This window comes from Grammomys surdaster, unplaced genomic scaffold, assembly GCF_004785775.1.
Source record: "Grammomys surdaster isolate TR1022 unplaced genomic scaffold, NIH_TR_1.0 124938, whole genome shotgun sequence".
Taxonomy (NCBI): domain Eukaryota; kingdom Metazoa; phylum Chordata; class Mammalia; order Rodentia; family Muridae; genus Grammomys; species Grammomys surdaster.
The window spans coordinates 129,339-151,583 of NW_021619867.1; the positions used below are offsets into that span (position 1 = coordinate 129,339).

The 22,245-nt window shown below is 43.8% G+C and overlaps 1 protein-coding gene and 2 long non-coding RNA genes across 4 annotated transcripts in view; 2 read left to right on the top strand and 1 right to left on the bottom strand.

Moving 5' to 3' along the window:
* Window positions 1-1,532: 1,532 nt before the first annotated feature.
* S100a10 (S100 calcium binding protein A10) lies at window positions 1,533-11,405 on the bottom strand. The gene is made up of 3 exons (XM_028784919.1): window positions 11,312-11,405; window positions 5,210-5,361; window positions 1,533-1,937 (listed from the first exon to the last, which is right to left on the bottom strand). The coding sequence occupies exons 2-3, from the start codon at window positions 5,339-5,341 to the stop codon at window positions 1,776-1,778; spliced, it is 294 nt and encodes a 97-aa protein (XP_028640752.1). The 5' UTR covers window positions 5,342-5,361; window positions 11,312-11,405; the 3' UTR covers window positions 1,533-1,775.
* Window positions 11,406-11,597: 192 nt separating this feature from the next.
* LOC114636814 overlaps window positions 11,598-22,245 on the top strand; it is a 16,050-nt gene continuing 5,402 nt past the window's right edge. The window contains exons 1-3 of one of the 2 annotated variants that reach the window (XR_003713695.1): window positions 11,598-11,940; window positions 13,537-13,715; window positions 14,492-14,645. This is a non-coding gene — a long non-coding RNA (uncharacterized LOC114636814). Of the gene's footprint in view, window positions 11,941-13,536; window positions 13,716-14,491; window positions 15,143-22,245 lie in introns of those variants that run through there. The other variant, XR_003713694.1, reaches the window with a different exon arrangement.
* LOC114636815 lies at window positions 20,392-21,330 on the top strand. The gene is made up of 3 exons (XR_003713696.1): window positions 20,392-20,479; window positions 20,756-20,823; window positions 21,304-21,330. It is a non-coding gene; the product is annotated as an uncharacterized LOC114636815 (long non-coding RNA).

Genomic DNA, 22,245 nt, shown 5'->3' on the forward strand with positions numbered 1-22,245 from the left:
TTAGTTCAGCAGGCAGCTTCCTGATCCAGTGGCAACCTTGGCGGTCCAGCTCTAAAACACGGATTATAGGAGTCATTTCTGGGTCAATCTCAACTCTTTAGTGAGTCATTTCTGCTCCTCCCTTTCGTCAATGCTTTGGTAAGCCTGCTAATATAATCCTATGGTTGCAAAGCTCTGATATTTTCATACCTTGTTCATCTAGTGATGCAGACAAAATGGTTAGAATTTTTCTCTTGTCTTTACGATGGATTTTTCTCTAATGCTAGCTTTGAACTATTCTGTCCCCTTTTATCAACTTCTCAATACATTGGTGAATAGCTTTGTACTGAATTTTCTCCTATAGTTACATTGGAAGTTTCCCTGGTTTGATATATATGTGTCCAATCTTAAAAGATACTGATTGTGGTGGTGTGTGCCTGTAATCCAGCACTTAGGAGGTAGAGACAAGAGGTTCAGTTCAAGGTCATCGTTAGCCATATAATTTTCCAAATACCACATTTGAGGCCAGCCTGGAAGTGTGAGACCTGTTTCAAAATTTTTAAGTGTTTCCAGTGTTGTTGACCTAGTTAACTGGAACAGTTAGTGCATTAATTATAACATTATAACATATAATATATGTTATAAAATATAAATTTAATATAAAATTATAACATATAATTATTAAAAATAACAATGCATTAATTCATGGAACTCATATATTGCCTCTCAATTAATAAGCATATAATATATTACATACACATATATGCTGACGCTTATAACAGGCATACAAAAGGCTGGAGAAACATTGTGTCATTTATTAGCATCAGATCTGTGCCATGATGTTCATCTAAAAGCCATGCAATGTATATATGTCACATCTAGCATATTTCTTGACATCTGGGAGTTAACTAACTAAATCAATGTTGTTGGGGGATTTTATCCCTAAGGTGTCTTGTTATAACTCTTCCTCCTTTGGCTCAATTTCTTTTTCTTTTCTTTTTTCTTTATTGTTGTTATTTGCTTTTCAAGATAGGGTTTCTCTGTGTAACCCTAGCTGTCCTGAAACTCCCTGTGTAGACCAGGCTGGCCTCAAACTCAGGGATCTGTCTGCCCCTGCTTCCTGAGATTAAAGTCATACGCCACCACCACCATCGGCAGCTTTGGTTCATTTTCTGTTGGGGCTTATTTTGGCTCTAGATTTTGTTGTAGGTTTTTGCAGTGAGAAAATGGGTTCATTCATCATGAATATCCAAGGTGCTGGCTACCACAGCACTCATTTAACTGGGGAAGACTACGCTGAGGAGTTACAGAATTAGAATATGTCCTTGAAGAGTCTTCTTGAACACTTTGAAGTTTGGTCCTTCACTTTGACATAGTTTGAAGAACAAATAGGAAAGTCATATCCAAGCCTGAGCGGAGAGTGCTTTCTCATTTCACTAGTCCTATGGTGACAGCCCTGTGGTATGCTGACTGCTCAAGGTCATGCTGATTCTTCTGACCCAAAGAAGTGAGGAGCAAGCATTCAGAAGGAGCAAGAAACACACAACCTCAAATTCAGGACTTAAAAAAAAGACGTTCTTTATTGAGGGCAATGAGATGCAAACAATATAAAACTCAAAAGCTTCTCTGTCACTGGATTAACTTTTCTCTCTCTCTGCTTGCTGAATTGGAGTTGCATGTCATTTGCACATTCCCTAAGGGTCCTGATCTGCTCACAAGAAGCAGTGGGGCAGATTCCTCAAGTGACCCAGTGGGAGAGCACACATCAGGGTGGGGATACCAGTGCTCCAGTTGGTCTACTTCTTCCCCTTCTGCTTCATGTGTACTACAAAATAGTCATTGCATGCAATGGTGAGCCCCGCCACTAGAGAGAGGAAGCTCTGGAAGCCCACTTTGCCATCTCGGCACTGGTCCAGGTCCTTCATTATTTTGTCCACAGCCAGAGGGTCCTTTTGATTCTAAAAAAAAAAAAAAAATTAGTAAGAACAAAGGTAAACAATGTCAGTAAATGACGTCTTGACATAGGCAACTACTATCTCATTTGATCCAATCTGCTGACTGCCATGTGTATAAGGATAATCTCTCAAGTCCCTTCCGCTCTAGTCTTAGGTCCTAAGTGACCTTTGTTAAGTCATCAGCACTTTGCCTTTTCAGTAACTTCATATTTAGATTGTGCCTTAGAACTATTCTCACCATTTTCTGCTTCAAACTTAGATTTTTTTTTAGGGCAAATTTTTATTCCTGACACCATAGTCATATCCTTAAAAGGGAACTCTTTATGAAAGAGAGCTTCAGATTACTCAGGGATAAGTTTCAGGTCGAGTCACTGTTGTATTAGTTCTAAGAAGGTGCTAATGAGGACACCGGGTTTTGGTTTTAGAGAAGACTCAGAGAACTCTTTTTCTCCTTTGCACAGCTGGGACGAGCAAGTGTGCTGTCATATCTGTCATATCAACTATGTCGCCTGAGTCCATCACACAGTTTAGTTTGTCTTCACATATCCACTATAACTATGAATACAGGAGTGAGTGTGCTCTCTAGGAGGCCTTCCACTCTTCATGAGCTGAAATGCTAGTCACATGGTCTGCCTCTTTGCAGTCTTTGAGTTGGTAAACCTAGGCCGTCTTATTCTCATCGTTGGATGGCATGCATTGGACAACTTTCAAAACAAGCGTGTGTGGCTGGAAGGGTGACTCAGTTGGTAAGGTGCCAGCATCAGAACCTGAGTTTGCATCCATAGCACCCACATAAAAGCTGGTGCATCAGTGCATTCCTAGAATCCCAGCAACAGGGAGGCAGAAACAAGAAGATTCTGGAGGCTTACTAGTCAGCCAGTCTAGCCAAATTGGCTGGCTCAAGTTTCAATCAGAGACCTTATTTCGAATGTGATAGACCTGTGAGATAGCTCAGTGGGTAAGGCTGCTTACTGCTAAGTCTGATGGCCTAAACTAAATCCCTGTAGCCCACATGACAGAAGGAGATCATGTATTTCCTCAAGGTGTTTCTCTGACCTCCTCATGAATGCTACACTACGCACACAAAATAAATAAATGTAAAAATAATTTTTTTTAGGCAGAGAGTGATTGAGGGATGATACTTAACATCAAACTTGAGCCTTTACACACACAGAGAGAGAGAAAGAGAGACAGAGAGAGAGAGAGAGAGAGAGAGAGAGAGGGAGAGGGAGAGGGAGAGGGAGAGGGAGAGGGAGAGGGAGAGAGAGAGAGAGACATGTGCACACACATACAGATACACTCAAATAAATATGTGTGATAGAATCATAAAACTCCTTAATGCATAGCATGAGTGTGTGGGACAGAAATAGACAGATGCCCCGACTTGCATCTCGTTTCTACGGTGATTAGCTTGATAATTCCTTTTGCTGCTATGCTGGTTAGAAGTGCAAGATTGTGGTTACTCCTATAGGTCCAGGCTATCTCAGAGAGAGAAATAATCTCTGATGCAGTAGAGGCTGTTAAAAGACACAAAGTAGTTATGAATTCCAATGACTCAATGATTAGTGGGAGAATTGACTGACATGCAATATTTAAGTGTGCTGGATGCTTACACATTGCACTCAGAGATCTCTTATGGTAAAGTCATATTGTCTACCCGAGACTGTAAACCCCTACCCTAAGCTTTCAACTGAAACCTGCTGTATGTAGCTAATTCTGGCCTCACCCCCAGCTTCCTGGCTGTGGTCAGAATGAGTAAAGTTTGGATGACATAAGCCACTTTAGAAACAAAATGCTCTGTTATTGCAATGAGTACACGTCTAGAATTATGGCCCTGTGTATGCCTGGAATAAACTACTCTGCCCTGGTTAGCACAACCTCTTGCACACATCCTTTATACTTCTCATGTCACAGAGCCTTGAATATGGAAGGACCTGTGTCTTAGGTCACACATGATGAGTATTTTAATATTGAGAATGCCTCTGCAGATGTGTCGGGCTGCCTTACAAAAAGCACATTTTGTTCTTGCATTTCATGTCTATTTAGAAGAATCATAAGAAGTTAAAAGTGGGCATGTGAAGAATTATGTCCAAACATCTCATTTTAGAGAGGAGGGAAGCAGGACTAGAGAGTGAAAGCCACTGGCCACTGTTAGTCCACAGCTAGATCTTCTATGTGTTTGTCTGTGACTGCATCACAGTGCCTATGGCCACAGAGGAACTAGCTCACTGAGATAGCACCAGGGTGGTTACAGCTTAGTGGGAAGACCCAGGCCACTTAACTGATATCGATGATGTGTAAAAACAGTCTTCTGCAAAGCCCTGTGTTTATTAGAGTAAGCCAGGGCCTTAGATATTATGCTATTTATCAGGCAGATAACAAGAGGTGGGATCCAGCCATCTACCCCCATTTCCCCTTACCCTTCAGGGACTAATGCACCCCAGTATAAGAACCATCCTTTCTTCCCAGGAAAAGATGGGACTGTACCACAATCTCTACTGGGTCAATCAATATTTTGTCTTAGATGAATATTAAATTCAGCAACTGTTTCTTGAAGGCCTATAAAGTCAAAGGACAACTATGCCTAGTGACTTAATGTCTTGACTAGCATATATGAGAAGTCCCGTTCAATCTTCTCAAAGTGAGGTATAAACTAGGCTGTGCTTCTAGGCTCCTAAGATGACACTGACATTGTAAAAAGCTATTATTATTATTATTATTATTATTATTAATTTCTGGAGTGACACTTTGTTCTTATTCAGCCAGCAATTAGCATGATCCCTTTATGGGTTACAGCTGGAAAGAGAAGAAAATTCTTTTTGTCCAAAGGGATTTAAGAAGATTTGGCAAGCTCTCCAAGAGAGCACCTGCTTTGCCTGAATGCGGCCCTAGATTCAACCTGCACCTCACAGCCATACACAGGGCAGATTCAAGTTTTTCCAAGTGGTATATGACCAGAATGTGGAACTTCTGTCACAACGGTTATAGACCTAAGGTGCAGCAACCCTTGGTCAATTACACACGTATGAAAAGTCTTCCCCCTCATGATGTGCCAGTGGGTGTGGATATTTTCACCTGCAGATTGAGAGTTCTTTGAGGGAAGGGGTGGAATCTTTTCCATTTTGCTGCCCCTGTGATATATTAGCACACAGTAGATTCTATCTACTAAGCAAATGGATGAAACACTTCCAAGTAGTGACCCTACAGGGAAGGGATGGAAGAAAAGGGTGGGCACTCGGATTTTTATGTCTGGTTCTGAGACTTTCAGCACTTACTTCCAAAAACCCAGGGAATTCCCGTTCCATGAGCACTCTCAGGTCCTCCTTTGTCAAGTAGTCTTTGTCCCCCGCAAACCTATGAAACGTAAGCATCATGGTTTCCATGGCGTGCTCCATTTGGGATGGCATTTTGAAGAATCTGTTGAAACCTGTTAAAGGATAAAGAGAGTTTGCACTAACTTTTAAACCACGTGTATGAAAACCTGTAGACGATAATGGGAAAGGATAAAGCAGAAGGTCTAATCACCTTTCCCATAAAATTCAATCAATCTAAGGCCCTGTTTGGGGGCTTTTGTTGGTAGCAACAGACACTTCAGGTATTGGACCTCAGAATGTGGGATTTACCCAGATGTCAGCTACTCTACATGTTCCTAATCAAGAAAAAGAAGATATAACTTTCTAGAAAAGCAAGACAAGAGCTGCTCTTTTCAACTAGAAAGTACCAAATGAAAGAGATGTTTCCTTATTTCTCTTGGCACTGAAAATCTAATTCTTTGAAATGGCTGAACACCAACGAGCCACAAGTCCAACTTGGTTACTATCAAAGCTTCCGCCCTCCAGAATGACTCAAGGACCTGGAAACTTGCTTATATTATAGAAGGGTTTGTCTGCTGGCTGTGTCTACTCTACTAACGCTCTGAACTCCTGCTCTAGCAGTAAAATGCAGCTACTCTGTCTGAGTACATACTCCATAAAGTTCATTGTCAAGTTCAGCCGAGAAGGAAGAAGAATATATACAAACTCCTTTGGGAGCCAGATACATTTTTGGTACAACTATGCAGAAGCATTTTCCTCACAAGCTGGGGTGCAGTGAGAGACCAAGGGCTTTTCAGCATGAAGAGTTTAAAGAGAGGAAAGGAAATGTTATGTCACTGTGTTTAGTACAATGAACTGGTGCAAATGTTTTGGCCAGACCCAGTGCCTAGTGGAGTTCAGTGTCCATATAGAGTTTTGAGTACAAATGGAAGGAGAAGCTGGCAACTTCTCCTGCTGAGCAACAACAGGAACCTGGAGTGTGCTTCGATCTGAATCCTGCTGGTTACGGATGCCTGCTCAGATCCTTAAATTCTGTAACCCACCCCAACACACATACACTAACTCCTAGGGCCTCACTCATGCTATGTATATCTTCTTTCACTGAACTATATATACACCCTGACTCTCTTTTCACTTTTTATTTTGAGACAGGTCTCACTAACTTGCCTAGACTGGCCTTAACTTGAGATCCTCCTGCCTCTGCCTGTCGAGTAGCTGGTATTTCAAGTCTGAGCCACTAGGCCTGGCTTCTAAATAATATCTTTTACAGAGTCAAAGGTGTGGTGCTGAACACTGGCACTGAAGAATTATATTTAAGGATTATAATTCTACCTCTTTGTCTCAGAAAAATTATAAGAATCAGCTAAAGAATCCCTCACCTGAGAACACCGTCAATGAGGATCTGGCATGACTTGGACAGCAGCAAGTTTACACTTCAAAGTGTACACTGGCATGAAATCCAGGGGAGCTCCTCCCCTTCCCCCCCCCTCCTTTTGGTTTTTCAAGATAGAGTTTCTCTGTGTAGCCCTAGCTGTCCTGGAACTCACTCTGTAGACCCGGCTGGCCTCGAACTCAGAAATCTGCCTGCCTCTGCCTCCCAAGAGCTAGGATTAAAGATGTGTGCCACCACTGCCCGGCTCCCCTTTTCCTCTATACTGCTCGAATATGCCCCACCTCCCCAATCCCAGATATGGGTTTCTGGTGACAGCAGCGGGCTTAGAGAGAATCTACCATGCCTGGATTGATTTACAAGCACAGACTTCAGAAGAGAACTGAATTTCAGTCACCTAAAGAAGGACATGGGATAGTCACCTCAGTCCTTCAATCACTCAGGAAAGGAGCCATATGCCAATGAAGTAACCTCCTCTCAGAGCAAAGATTCCCAATTCTAGACAGCCAGCTGTTAGAACCAGGTGGACTTCTACTGTACTTTTCTCACAGGCATCAGGACAGCGTACTGCAGAGCTAAAGAGGGATTCCCCCAAATAGAAAAACAGGTCAATTTAGGACTCCCAGGAAATGTTAGCTGTAAGCAGAGAAAATCCTGGTCTCACTTGAACATCCTCTTCACAAGGGTGAGGTCACACTACCTTGCTGAGAGCTAAGGTCTGAGGTTAGTCTACTCCTTCCTGACTTACACAGAGGGCTATGAAATGGCAATGTTCCTCCCTGAAGCTTCATCTCTGCCCTAGGTCCTCCCTCCCCAACTCCTCTGTTTTACTCCACACACTAGTGAACACAGCAGCCCACTGACTCCCTGCTTCTTCAAGACGCTGGCAACAATAATATAGAGATGGGGCTGGCCAGTATACGCCCTTGATCCCAGAGGGCACTGACCAGGGCTAAAAGCAAGAAATTATTCTGGAGAAAGTTTTACAGTAAGGGAAAGGACCTAGGTGTGGTAGGGGCAGTCCCAATCCCAAGAACTATAAACTTAACACTCAGGGGAAAGGTGGGGCTGAGACAGGAGAGATAGACTTATCAGCCAGTCTGGGTTGTATAGACCCTGTCTCAAGAGTCAAAACAACAAACAAGCAAACACATGTAACAGAACTGTGAACATGCTGTTCTCTTGGATGAACGAATGCATCCTATTGTCCTTCTCTGACAGAGTGATCCTAACCAATCCTCCATTGCTTGGATGGGGCTTGCATCAGGGCTCACTACTCCCTATAATCCCTATAATTACTACTATAATCCATTACTAGCACGAGAGCTTTTCAGGAACTTGAATCTGGCATCTCCACTCCACCTAACGCCCCACAAGCTTCACTCCAGGTGGGGTGGGCCTTCCCCTTCTGATTGGGTAACACAGTTGTCACGAGGGCCTTGGGCATTGGTCTGAGAATTGGGGGAACCTTTACATTGTCCCTGACACCCCACTCCATACCTGGTATATTCAATGGGATACACCGGTTCACCTGCCTGCCTTGGCTCCAAAGCTGTCTTGGTCAAGAACTGCATATTGTTTTGCCTAAGTTGAGAGACCGCTAGAGGACACTGTTAAATGAATGACTCAGAGTAGAGGAGACACAGATGAAATTGTCTTTAGGCAGTCGACAACATTGTAGCTCAGAACACAGCAGCTGGAGGACATTTAACAGTTGACAACATTGCAGCTCAGTAGGGTTCACCTATGAATGGAATGGCAGAGTACATTGTACATTCCAGACACATAGGGATAAACTATATGTCCTGCTAAGCAGGTCTGGTCAGAAGCACAGGCTTTGCACTCCTGCAGTTTCTCTTGGTTTTGTTCTTCACACCTGCCACTGCTTGGGCAGCTCTGAAGGAAGGACTCAAGCCTGAGCCACTCACCTTTTACTGAACTGTTTTATTCTGATGTCCACCTACTCCCTTCAGGTTAGCCTGAGCAACCTGTCTTAACTCTCTTTCTCTGAAGAAAACAATTCCAGTTTCTGTCTCCTTTTCAGAAACACCTACTTTGCACACATCACCTATGGTGTTAAGTACCTACAATGTTCTTATTTTCTCTGTTGGTCTTTATGGGAGGGGCATAGGGCGGGATCCCTCTTCCTGAGCAATCCCAAATGTCTGTTCTGGACCTATGCCCAGGTCTAGGCTATAAATCTCAGAAGCTGGAAGTCTGACTTACTTTGCTCATCTGTATTTTGTCCATATCTTACTTTTCTTGAAGCCAACCAGAATTAATTAGGGTGTCAGTGACCATAAACATCCATCATTTTAAAATGTTTATAGAGTTTCTGTTCTTTTGTTTAGGAGAATTTGAAGAACAATCCTTTTTTTTTTTTTAATTAAATCCAGAGGACATTCTTGACTCTGACCCTTAGAGTATATTTGGGGTAGGAATGAGATTAAAACTATGGATTTTGGCTCAGACTTCTTCACCAAATAAAACTTGCTTACTACAGACATGGTCTACAAAAGAAAATTCCAGATGCAATTCAATAGGAAGAAAGACCTCTAACTCAACCAAGAACACCCATTTTCTCCATGAGGAGCTGTTATGATTCAGCAACCCAACCAACACTAGCTACACCGACAAGTGAGGAATATTTAGTTGAAGTGTTGAAAGTTGTCTTTAAGTGTCAACCAATCCCTCCCTGCCTCCCTCCAGGGGTGTGGTCCTGAAGAACTAGACCTTCACACATGCCAAGCATATTACTCCCTTTGCTTTTGAGGTGTGATTCCTAAGTTGTGTTCCTGAGAGCCCATATTTTAGTCCAGCTTTTCCCAGCACTGTGAGCATTAATTTATTTCATAATTCTGAAAGAATCTCATTGTTCCCTTAGCTAGGCTTAAATGGATGGAGTGTGTCCAAAGCATATCAAATACTTATGTATTTGCTGGGAGGCAGAGACACATGACTTTTTTTTTGAACTGTCAGTGGAAAGCAGGGAGGCATCCAGCCTCAGCCCCACCCAGCCCAGGGGCTGACCACATTGGGGAGACTGCTCAGAGGCTGGCCAGAGGCCAGACATAGGAAGACAACGACCCATCTGATGTTGTATTCAGGAAAAGCCAGGGAACAACATCACTCAGAAATCAGGGTGAACCCAAATAACTGCTCTATGCCAAGAAGACCCAAAAAAAAAAAAAAGAAAAAAGAAAAAAAGAAAAAGAAGAAAGAAAGAAGAAAAAGAAAGAAAGGAAAGAAAAAAAGAAAACACTACTCTTAGACTGTCAGTGACGATTAAATAGACATTGCATAGGCATGGGGGCAGGGGAGACTAAGGTAAAAGAAATTTCAGTGAATTCCTTTCTGCTCCAACTCCTGGCGTTAGTCGCAATTTGCTGAAGCACACCAAAGGCTCTGACAGGGTCTTTCCACCTAACTTGAAGTACAACATGCAAAAATCCACTCCTGGAAGCTGAAACTCAAGCTTCAGAGGGTAAAGAGAGAGAGACTTGGCATGGTTCTGCCAATCTAATCACTGCCCTCCCAGACAGCTCAGTCAAGAAACCCCTCCTGCAGGTTGGTGGCCAGTTAGTTGTGACTCATTTCCTCTTGGAAAATGCCCTGGAAGATGGCACAGTTCCTCTTTTCCTTCAGGGAGCGATCTGTTCAAACCATCCACAGAGAATCAGCAACCAGCTAGGCCACACCCAAGGTCTCACAGCTGAGTCACAGGCCGCAGATCACTAGGAGAATCCGGGAACCCTTTGTGCTAGCCCCACCCTGCAGAATGTGTCTAGCTTTCCTGGGGTGGGGAGGGGTAGGAGAATGAAGGGAGGTGGGTTCTGTGGATTTCAGAATGTGGCTCCGGGCTCTTTGCTGGTCTGTTACATTTCTGTTTTCTTTGCCACCTACTCAGCAATTTCTCTAGAGTCCGCCCAGGCAGGGCTAGGAAAGAAGTCAGTCATCCTGTAGCCAAAAGCTCAGGCCGTGAAGCAGGTACCACTGCACCACATCAAATTAATCCCGGACTGAAAGAAGATTCTTCACCAAGCCTGCTCTTGCTCCATCTCTCTCTAGTTCCCTTTATTTAATCCAAGTAGCAGGAGGAACACTGATAGAAATTCAACCCAGTACCTCTTCATAAAAACAACAAATAGATAGAAAGTCCTGCTTTAAAGATCCTTCCGAAGCAACCTGGAATTTGCACTGGGGCTAAGGCAACAAGCAGAGCAGAGTCCTTTAGAAAGGGAATCCTCCAGCCGCCAACCCTCCCTGGCCAAAGCAGCTCAGACAGCCTGGTTGGGAAGGAGGCTATGAACATCTGGACTGAGGTCTGCCTGTAGCCTAAAGCTGCAAGCAACTGCCAGCTGGGACAGAGCGCAAGCAGGTTCTGCTAAACTCCAGTTAACTCTTAAGACTAGTTGTAAAGTAGAAAAGATGAGAATGAAGAACCACACGCCGGAAAGGAGATCAGAGGAACAGTGGTCCCAACGCCAGGGTGGGGTAGCTGCAGACAAGAGTGACCTCCGCCCCAGCGGGTCTGGGGGCGTCCTAAGCAGTGTGCAAACTGGAGGGTGGCCCCACCCAGGCCCGGGGAGAGAAGCACCTAGCGAAGCTGGGCTGGAGGCCGAAGCAAGCGGGTGTGGGGTTCCCGGAGGGCAGACATTAGGTGCGGGACTCACCTGGGCCCCGAGGCGCAGCAGTTCTAGAAAGAGCTGGGCACACCACAATGAGGCCAGCGCCGAAGTCCGCGCGTCTTTGTACACTGGGCGGGTATAGAGGGCGGAGGCGCCCCGGAGCGGGAGGAGCCTGGAGGGCAGGCAGCCGCCCTCTCCACCCATCCCTCCCTTCCTGCCCCCCACCCCGCCCGCCAGAGTTCGTTCTCTCTCTCTCTCTCTCTCTCTCTCTCTCTCTCTCTCTTTCTCTCTCTCCCTCTCTCCCTCTCTCTCCCTCCCTCCCTCTCTCCCTCCCTCCTTCCCTCCCTCCCTGTCTTTCTCTTTTCTCCCCACTTTCTCTCTCCAAAGCACAATGCAACACACACACACACACACACACACCACACCCTTCCCACTCACTCTGCCAACAGACTAACTTCGCTCGTCCCCAGGGGCAGCCCTATTGTAAACGTCCCTGCGGAGGAATGCTCTTAGTCTCAGATATTTCAGGGCATTCTCATCCAGGGCCGTGCCCTTCCTCTCAGGTTTGGTTTTAGAAAGTGAGTGAGTGTAGAAATAAGAATCCAGCCATCTTTCGGAGCACACCAGCCCAGAACTAGAGCCAAGTGCCTCTGCAGGAACCTACAGGGTTTCAGGTTTGTTTTTTTATTTTTTTTATTTTTTATTTTTTGCTCTAGCATCTGGTCCTGGGGTCTCCTGTGTTGAGTGCAGACACTAGGCCCCTGGGCTCTTGCCTAGCCTTGCCAACACTGAGTGGTGAGGAGCAGGGCATGTGCTACTTGCTTATCAGCTTCAGTGGCATCTTTGTAACAGGGTTCACCTTTCCTGGTACAACGTGTGGTTTTGCTTGGTCGATAGTTTCAGTTGTGACCAATATTGCTAAAATCTGTTTCGGAGCCTCCTTCATGACTTGGCTCTAAAAAGCTCTTTGAAAGAAATTTCTGGAGGATATTTAGAAACGACTGAAGCGTCTCCTAACTGACAATCACACCCTTCCCGGATACTTATTTTATGTGTGGTTTGGGGTTAAATGCATACTACTATCAGCTATTGGTGACTGGTGACACAGCCCAGTTCCTAGCACTGGGGTTTCCCCCACCCCCTCCGTTCCCAGGGGAAGTCCTGGAAAGGATGAGAGATTCCAAAGGGATAAACAGAATTAGGGAATTCTCCATGCGCCGCCACCACGTGACAGTCTTGGCAGAGGTCAGGAAAACCCAACTTGGATCTGCTCTCTTTTTTCCAGGGTCTCTGAAACCTCAGTTCTGGCACTTCCAAAGTAGTTCTTCCAAATCTTCCTACAGGCCTCCCCCAGGTCATTGCAACTGTGGAGGAAATCTCAGGGAAAATGCAATTGAATTTAGAATATTTCTACTCATTGGCTTTCTTCATCTGGGGCACGATCCTTAGAATGTTTATATGTGCTAGAGCCTGGGGATACAGAGATGGGAAATCTGTTTCTTCTTTCAAAGAGCTCCAAGATTTCTGAGAATATTGTAAACAATTCCCTGTGGTTACTGAGCAATACAAGAATGTTGGACAGGGGCTTCTAAGGCCGGGTAGTGGGCAGCAATCTGATACAAGGAGGAAGCAACATTTGATAAGAACTCAACAAATAATCACTGTAATTCTTTAATCTGCAAAACTACTATAACCTTTAGGCAGGTGTATAGGTGCTCATTGTGTCTGAGTGCTTTTTAAAAATAATTATTATGTGTCTGTGAACGTGCATGTGTCTCCATGTGCATGTGTGCCGGACCACATACGTGACACTGTGAGAACAGTTGTCAGGAGTCAGTTCATTCCGGTGGGATTTGGAGATTGAACTCTCGGAACCCCTGTTGACCCAAACATCATAATCCCTTTGGAATAACAGCAATTAAAACAAAAGATAATTAGTTATAAATGCATGGGCCAAAGAATAAACACTTTCATGTATTTCTTTCTAATCCTATACATATGACTATATTGATTTTTAAAATTGGCGGTATTCTTTTTTGTTCCACAATATTCTTTCTCTCCCTGCTCCTCACTGTTTTTGAGGTGTCAGGATTAACCAGATTGAACTCAGGGCTTCTCTCGCATGCTAGGTAAGCCCTCTACTGCTGAGTTACATCTGTGGCCCGCTTTTGCTTTTTCTATGTCACTGTTTATCAAGAGCATCATGTTCACTCACTCATTTTTCCCCCTTTTCATTCCTTTAGTAACTATGTTCTTCAATCTTCTACCAGAACTGTAGGATTCTGGAGCCCTAGTGGGCACAGCCCCACAAAGATGCTGAGGGCACATGATGAACAGAGCCAGCAGGATAGACTCTAGCAAGTGCTCTCTCACCGACTCCCTGTGAAGCTTCTTAGCTGCTCTGTGAACTGATGCGTCCATGAAGCTTCCAGTGTTGAAGCTGTGTGTGGTGAGGCATGTTTGTAGTTCTAGCACTTGGGAAGCAAAAAGATTGTGCATCTGAGACCAGCCTGGGCTATATAGTGAGGCTGTCAAAAACAGATCAAAACCAAAACCTTCCTCTCCAGGAAAAATGACCCCAGCCAAGTTCTTTCTGCAGGAAATGGCTATGCCTTGTTAATCACACAGACAAAGTGAAACCAACCCTACTTTCCTACTAACTGTTGACTGGAGCAGAGACCAGCTCTCTGTAGTAAAGCTCAGAGTCCTGACACTGGTGCCTTTGTTGACACCTGTTTAGGAAGTGGGAGCTTGTGTCTAAGGTAGCAAGAAGCCACTGAAGCATGTCAACAGGAAATGAGCAGCTCTCCTTCTCAGCCCTAAGGCTCTATCTGGGCACATCCCCACAGCCAGTCAGCCACTTCATTGTGGGTAAAATGCAGGTGGATTTATTCATCTTCTCCTGTGCAGGAAAAAACTGAGCCGTCATAATGAACATGAAGGTGTCCTGCTCAGTTTCAGCAGGCCCCACATCTTCTGTGTGATCTACCTTGCATGGGAAGTAGCTTTAGAAAACTCAGGTTGGGCTGCTGGCCACTACTAACAGTGAGTGGAGGCTTCACTCTGCCAAGGCTGCATGAAGCCTCTGTCTTAAAGCGGCAGCATCCGAAAGACTAGTGTTTTACTGTTTTTGTTTTTCCTACAGAATTTTCCCCCTTTAAAAAGTATTTATTTTTTAATGTGTATGTATATGTACCACTGTGAGTGTATGCCATTTGTATGCAGGTCTCTGCCAGGCCAGAAGAAGATGTTGGATCCCCTGGAACTGAGTTACTTGATGTACTTGCTGGGAAGTGAACTGCTGTTCTCTGAAGAAGCATCAATTTCTATTAACTCCTGAGCCTTATTGCCAGCCCTCCAGAAGTCCTCTTAGTTCAAGGTTGGAAATCACTGCTTCCATCTGTAAGAAAGATGCAAATGTCAATGATTATACTCTATCAAATATTTATTGAGTGATTTATCAATTCCCACAGTGATTTGGCTACTGGAAATGTGCCAATGACCAAGACAGAAAATCTCTGACCCAGAGCTGTGTTAGATAATTTTGTGTCAACTTGACATAAACCAGTGTCTTCTGAGAGGAGGGAATCTCAACTAAGACAATGTCTCCTTAAAAATCAGGCTGTAGGCAAGCCTATGGAGGATTTTCTTAATTAGTGATTGCTGGGGGATGGCTAATGTGGATGGTGCCCTCCCTGGGCTGATGGTCCTTGGTGCTATAAGAAAGTAGGCTGGGCTAGCCAGAGGGAGCAGGCTAGTACGCAGCACTCCTCCATAGCCTGCATCAGCTCCTGACCCCAGGTTCCTGCCCTGATATCCTTTGATGATGAATGATGGTATAGATGCATAAGCCAAATAAACGCCTTCCTTCCCAAACTGCTTTTGCTCACAGTGTTTTATCACAGTGATACCAACCCCAATTAAGACACAAGCCTTTCCTAGTGAAAAAGAAAAATGAAATAAAAATTAAGATGAAAACTTAAATTTGTGAATTGCAATGAGTGCCATAAAAAAATAAAGAAAAAAAATAAGATTCTATGAGGAGAATAGATGGAGCCTGTTTTATATAGAAGGTCAGAGAAGGCTGCCCTGAGTTGGGGATATTGAAACCTAGATTTAAAGGAGGAAGAGGGACGAGGGTAGTGGGCAGGGGGAAGGGAAGGAATCGAGGCGGAGTGAATGTTAGTTTGATAGCAGAACTGAAAACCACCACTGTGTCTGAAGCACACTGAATGAGGGGGTGACTTGAGAGGAGCCTAGAAAAGTAGTGTTTACAAAGAGCTGTTAAAATATCCTGCTGGCAGTGGAAAAACAAAAGAAACAAAATAACCAGCTACCAACTAGGGCAGGCTCTGCAAACTTGGGGAGTGAATCATATTCTCCTGCTGTTTATTATCTATGACATCTTGAATATATTACCCAGCCTCCCAAGATCCAGTTTTCTCATCTCGAAAGAGGCTTAATAGCAGGCACCTACCTCATAGGGATTTTATGAATATAAATAAGAAAACATATGTAACTACTTAGCAGAATTCCCAGCATTTAATAAATACTCCGCTCAAGTTAGATATGCATTTTACTAACAGGCTGAGCATAGGAGATGGCCAGGAAGACTCGTGTTGTACTAACCTCTGTGGCGTGATGGCATTGTGCCACGGTGAGTCTCTGCTACATCTTTTTCTTCCCCTGTGACTTGAATTTCAAATTCCTACTCTGGAGGAGTTTGGTGATGGTGTGGATTATGAAGGGGTCATAACAGGGATCAGATGATTCGTGTGCAGCCATCCTGAAGGAGGAGTCAGCATTTTAAGTCTTTTGAGAAATCTTTTAAAATATTTTGGCTGTTTAAAAAAAATGTTTTCTTGAGTATTATTATTCTCTTTAAAAACTTAAAAAAAACTTATCTATACAGGTATTTGGGTGCATGTATACTTCTGTACCGCATGCGTGTAGTACCCTCAGAGGGCTTTGGATCCCTGGAATTGGAGTTACAGAGGAGTGTGACCCACCCTGTTGGCAGGTCCTCTGGAAGATTAACCAGTGCTCTTAACAACTGAGCCATCTTTCCAGCCCCATTTTTCAGTTTTGTCCAAATCCCAGTGCTTGGCACTCGGAGAAGAATGTTGAGACACAGCATGGCTGTCAACTGCACTGTTGGAAGAAACCGGGCTGGGCGAAGGTGGAACCTACAACAGAGAGAATCTCTTTGTTAATTAGTGAAATTGTAATGTTTCTGACTCAGAAATACGACTTTTTGGAACGTCAGTGGTCCAAACTTCTTGCTTTTGTTGTTGTTTGTATTTTAGTTTTCAAGTTTTCTGATTTTTTTAAATTTTTATTTATTTTTTATTAAATTATTTATTGACTCCATCCAGGTCGCAGCTCCCCTCCCTCATCCCCTCCCAAACCCACCCTCATAAGTCCCCTTACTCCACCCCATTACTCCTTCTCCTCAGAGAAAAAGTCCCTCTTAGGTACCAGTTTGCCCTGGGACATCCTTTGGCAACAGGTATAAGTGCATACTCTCCCTCTGAGGCCCGACCCAGGGAGGTCTGACCAGGCGGTCCAGCTAGGGAAAGGGGATCTAATGGCAAGCAACAGAGTCAGAGAACTGGACCCGGGCCCAAACTTCTTGTAAAAGGTAAGCTGGCTCCTCAAAAGAAGGACCCTGGATGCTCTGTTTCCAGTTCCTCCTATAGGCTGGAAACTGAGTGTTGTGGGAAGATCACAGGCTCATACTGGGAAAAGCGGATGTCCTTGCCTTCTAGTTAATGCTGTGGGGCCCTCTGGCGGTCAGGAAGTGAATAGCTCTTCAGTAGGGTGAGTAATCTTGATTGCCTCAAGCAGAGAAGTGTTCATTTTCCGAAGATCCAATACGGAGTTGAGAAAATGGCCTACTTGGCTGAACACAGGCTGATACTGAAGTAGGCCTGCACCCTGCCTGTGTTATGTAAAATTTCTCAGAGCAGTGGGAGAAAGGAATGGTGTATTCTCCAAGTGCCATTTTAAAAGCCGAACATAGATTGAATTGTATTGGATTTCACATATGTCAAAACTCAGTTTTGCCATAGAATTCAACCAGTTTTATCGATGGACTTTAAGTAAATTCCTTCTCAATCCTTTGAGCATAGATTCTCTGACAATCAAGAACCTAGCTACCGAAGGCTATAGTGGTTAGTAGTCAGTCGGGCACTGCTGAAGGGTATCTCGGTCAATGTTATACAAGAACCAAAGAGTAGTTCTATGTCTCTCCTGCTAAAAGTTCACAGAACACTTTTAGTTTTTTTTCTGGTGTTTGGTTTTTGGTTTTTGTTTGTTTGAGACACTGAATGGTTTTATAGTTCATAATGAAATGTTCTGTTTTATAGAGTTATCTCAAGAGGTGTTTTAGGGAATGGTTCAGCAGCAGAACTTATGCTTAGGACCCTGGATTCAATCCCAGCATAAGAAAAAAAAATTTTTAGGTTGATTGGTGTTGTAACTATAGTAAGAACCTGATGTATCTTACATGTCTTTATTTTAAATATATTTGAGAATTTTATATATGCATACAGTGTACCTGGATCATAATACCCCCAATCTTCTAACTCTTCCAAGATTCATCCATAAACCCTCTCCTTCACGTCTTCTTTTAAATTTTTTTCTTTAAAAATTAACATGCTGAGTTTAGTTTGTTTTTATATTGAAGAAAATTTTTTCATACAATATATTCTGACCACACTATTTCCACCCCCCCAACACCTCCCAGATCTATCTTCTTACCCAATTTTGTGCACTTTCTCTAGAAAACAAGCAAAAAACCAACCCCCCCAAAAAAACAGACACAAAATACCCCAGCAAAACCTCAAGACTTTGAGCCAAAATATATTGAAAAAAAAAAAGCCCAACAAAGCAATATGAGACAAAAGTCTATAAAACTATCAAAGAGGTTTTTTTTTTGTTTTTTGTTTTTTTGTGCTGGTCAGTTACTCCTGGGCCTAGGGCCTACCCTGAAATTTGGTTAATATACTCAGTGAGACTCCATTGTAAAAAATTAATTTTTCCTTTGCATATGGTATCATTTATAAATAGCTTCTTGGTTTATTTTCCCCCTCTCAGTCCTGGGACTCCTGCTTGAACCTGTACAGGCCCTAGGCATACAGCCACAGTTCTCTGTGAGTTCATATGTGCACCAACCCTATTGCGTGTGGAGAGGACTGTTTCCCTGAAGTCATCCCCTCTAGCTCTTACAATCTTTCCTCCTATTCTTTAGAACCTGCTGAGCCCTGAGGAGAGGGGTTTGATGAAAACATCTCATTTAGGACTAAGTGCTCCAGAATGTCTCAGTCTCTGCACACTGTCTCTGTGGGTCTCTGTGTGAGTTCTCATCTACTGCAGGAGGAAGCTTCTCATGATGGCTGAGGGAGGCCCTGGTCTATGAGTATCACAGAGTATTGTTAGGAGTCATCTCACTGCCACATTCCTTTAGCAGAACAATAGTGTCTGGGTTTCCTCGAGACCAGTAGATCTCAACTTGTCCCCTTTTGGGGAGTCACATATCAGATATCTTGCATATCAGATACTTAATTATGTTTCATAACAGCAGCAAAATTACAGTTACGAAGTAATTCTATGGTTGTGGGTCACTACAACATGAGAAACTGTATTAAAGGGTCACATCACTCTGAAACTTGCGAACCCCTGATATAGGCTCATGGCCTATCCAGTCTCAGGTTCTTGACTTTAGCAGTGTCAGGCCTGGGTTCTGTCTCATGGAGTGGGCCTTAAGTCCAATCAGAGTGGTGTCACTTCATACAGAACCCCTTCCTGGGGAGAACTTGGCTCCGGGCATACGTTTCCTGGCTTGGGATTGGACAGGATGACTGACCGGCTCAGCCATCTATCTGTTGACATGGCTATGACAGGCTCAGCCATCTATCTGTTGACATGGCTATGACAGGCTCAGCCATCTATTAACATGGCTGGGAGTTGTGTACAGATACTGAGCTAGAAGCTTGAGGGAATGCACAGACAAGGTGGCACATTCCTTGCATTAAAAGGAAGGTGGTGAGTGGAGCCCAAGGCTGACACATCAACTGAGGACTGATATAGGAGTGGATAGTCTTAGGATGCTGGCCAGAAGGCATTTATGTTCCCTTGAAGTGCCACAGAGTGCTCTAGGCTCTTTGGTTCCTGCCCCTTGTCCCCACCTGTGCACAACTTCATTCCCTCAATGCTGAGAGATTCCTTTGGGTGTGGCAGAAAGTGGAAATTAGGGGACTACAGAGGTGGTGGAGGAGAGAAGTCTTGGCTCACGGTCCAATGGGTACATCTGAGGAGAGCAAGCCTAGATTATGGATTCTGTCTTAATCTGAGTGCTGTCTCTGTACTGGCTGATTTTGTGTGTCAACCTGACAGAAACTGGAGTTATCACAAAGAAAGGAGCCTCCCTGGAGGAAACGCCTCCATGAGATCCAGCTGTAAGACATTTTCTCAATTAGTGATCAAGGGGGGATGGCCCACTGTGGGTAGTGCCATCCCTGGGCTGGTAGTCTTGGGTTCTATAAGAAAGAAAGCTGAGCAAGCCAGGGGAAGCAAGCCAGTAAGTAACATCCCTCCATGGCCTCTGCATCAACTCCTGCTTCCTTACCTGCTTGAATTCCAGTCCTGACCTCCTTTGGTGATGAACAGCAATGTGGAAATGTAAGCTGAATAAACCCTTTCCTCCCCAACTTGTTTCTTGATCATGTTTGTGCAGGAATAGAAATCCTGACTAAGGCAGTCTCCTTTTCTCCCTCTTTCCCTCCCTCCATCCCTCCACCCCGTCTTTCCCTATTTCCCTTTCTCTCCTTAACAATATACGATATATTCTAGGAAGTAAATAAGCTAATGCCTGCCACATTTTAAAAGTTATTCATATTTCTTGGCTTCATCAGTTCCTAAAGGCAGCCATGGCTGCACTAGCCTGAGCGAGGACAAAGTGGCTTCTCATTGTGAGACATCTGCCCATCACCTTGACCCAACACACAACAAAATATTTTATTCTTACTAGTACTCAGTGGGCAGCTATGGTAAAATAGAAAATAAAACTCCAAGATCTGGGTTCAGGGACTCCTGTTCATTAGCTTTGTAACTTAGAAAAATCACTTAACTTCCATTTCTTTATCTTCAAACTAGGGATAACTGTTATAAAATACAATGTGGCAAGGAGGTACCTGGTGGGTCCATGCCAAGGTATGCTCCTGAGAAATTATGCCATGAAACATATCTGGTATAAGGGGGTTTATTGTGGGAAGGGAGAGGGGTAAGGACCTGGGAAACGGTAGAGGCAGATGAATGAGCCATGAGGTCAGAGAGGTCGGGGGAGGGAGTGAGGACCTGGAGAAGGGGTAGAGGCAGACGAGTGGACAGCAGTTAGCCAGACAGATGGATGCAGAGCTATGAGGGCAAAGAAGAGGAGGGGCACAGAGAAGGAGAGGGGGTCCTGGCAGTCACTTCTTTTATTTGCAGCCCACACCTGGCACTCCTGGCTGGCTGACAATGACATAAACCCTGGGAGGAACCTAGTGGACTTGCTTGTAAGCTAATAGTAATAACCAATAAAGTTGACCTTTTGTATCCATGAGTTTTGCAGGTACAGATTCAACCAACTATAGATGGAAAATGTGCAAGAAAAAAATTTAAAACTTATATCCGGGTTGAGCATGTATAGGTTGCTATTCTCTAAATAACACAGTGAAACTATGGTTTCCATAATCTTTATATTGTAGTATATATTACAAGTAATTTGTAGCCAATCTAAAAACTATGAAGGAACATGCACAGGTAATATGTAAACACTGTACTGTGCCATTTTGAATATCCTTGGATTTTGTCACTAGGGGTCTTGAAACCAATCGCCCTGTGTACACTTCAAAACAGATCTATTTGAGAACCTCAAGTTTGGGAGGTACAGTTATTCACACGCTGAGTGCCAGCTATATGTCTAGAACTATAGAAACACATGGATACAAAATAAAGAACTATAGAAACACATGGATTCAATGTTTCTTTTGCAGAAGTCAACCTAGGAGAGAAGACAGACCAAAAAACAAACATACAAACAAACAACAGCAACAAAACCAAGATGTATAATGTGAAACATATGGCCAAGGGACTGTGGCTACTGCTAGAGTACAAACCTGAGTGCAAAGGTGAGGAATCACCAAGAGTTACAAGAGGCTTCCTGGAGACCGAAAGATGTATTCGAGTTAGGCAGGCAAGAATGGTGGGGAAACAAAGATAGAAGGGAGAAGCAGCTGGTTAGGAGGTATGACTGTTATCTTGACTGTCAACCCCATAGAGTACTCTATGAGGGTGTTCCTAGATTTGGTTAATCGAGGTGGAGAGGCTTACCCTGACTGTGGGTGGCACCATTCCCTAGGCTGTCTATGAATGCTGTGTGACCAACTGCCTTGTGCTTCTACCACCATACTTACCTCACTACAATGGACAGTAGCCTTAAACTTTGAGCCAAAACAAACCCATTGAGTTACTTTTGCCTTGTATTTTGTCACAGCAGCAAGAAAAGTAACTCAAATAAGAAATTCAGTGATTATGTACTGGGTGTTTGGAGCTCGAAGATCATGACACAGAAACTATGAAGGGCCATACCACAGAGATTCTAAGTTGTTGAGTAGGGAGACATCACAGACATTGAAAGTTTGACTATAAAAATAAGGAAGGGCTCAGAAGACGGCCTAGTGATTAAAGTGCTTTCTGTGCCTGAATCCTCAGTACCCATCTAAAAAGCTGGGCCTGGCAGCCTGACCTTTAATACAACACCAGGAAGTAGAAACAGGATTCTGGCAGCTAGTAGCTTTCGGCCTATCCAATTAGAGAGCCCCAGTTTCAGTGAGTGACTCTGTCTCAAAAGTAAAGTGGAAAGCAATAAAGGAAGAGGCTCAACACTGAACTCTGGCCTTCACATGTGCATGATGTATGGCATGTCCCTCCAATAC

Bases quoted from the DNA above. Each gene is read 5' to 3' on its own strand.
- S100a10 (XM_028784919.1), bottom strand. From the start codon at position 5,341: ATGCCATCCCAAATGGAGCACGCCATGGAAACCATGATGCTTACGTTT. The intron at 1,938-5,209 runs GTAAGTGCTGAA...TTTTTTTTTTAG, and splicing joins AATTCCCTGGGTTTTTGGAA to AATCAAAAGGACCCTCTGGC.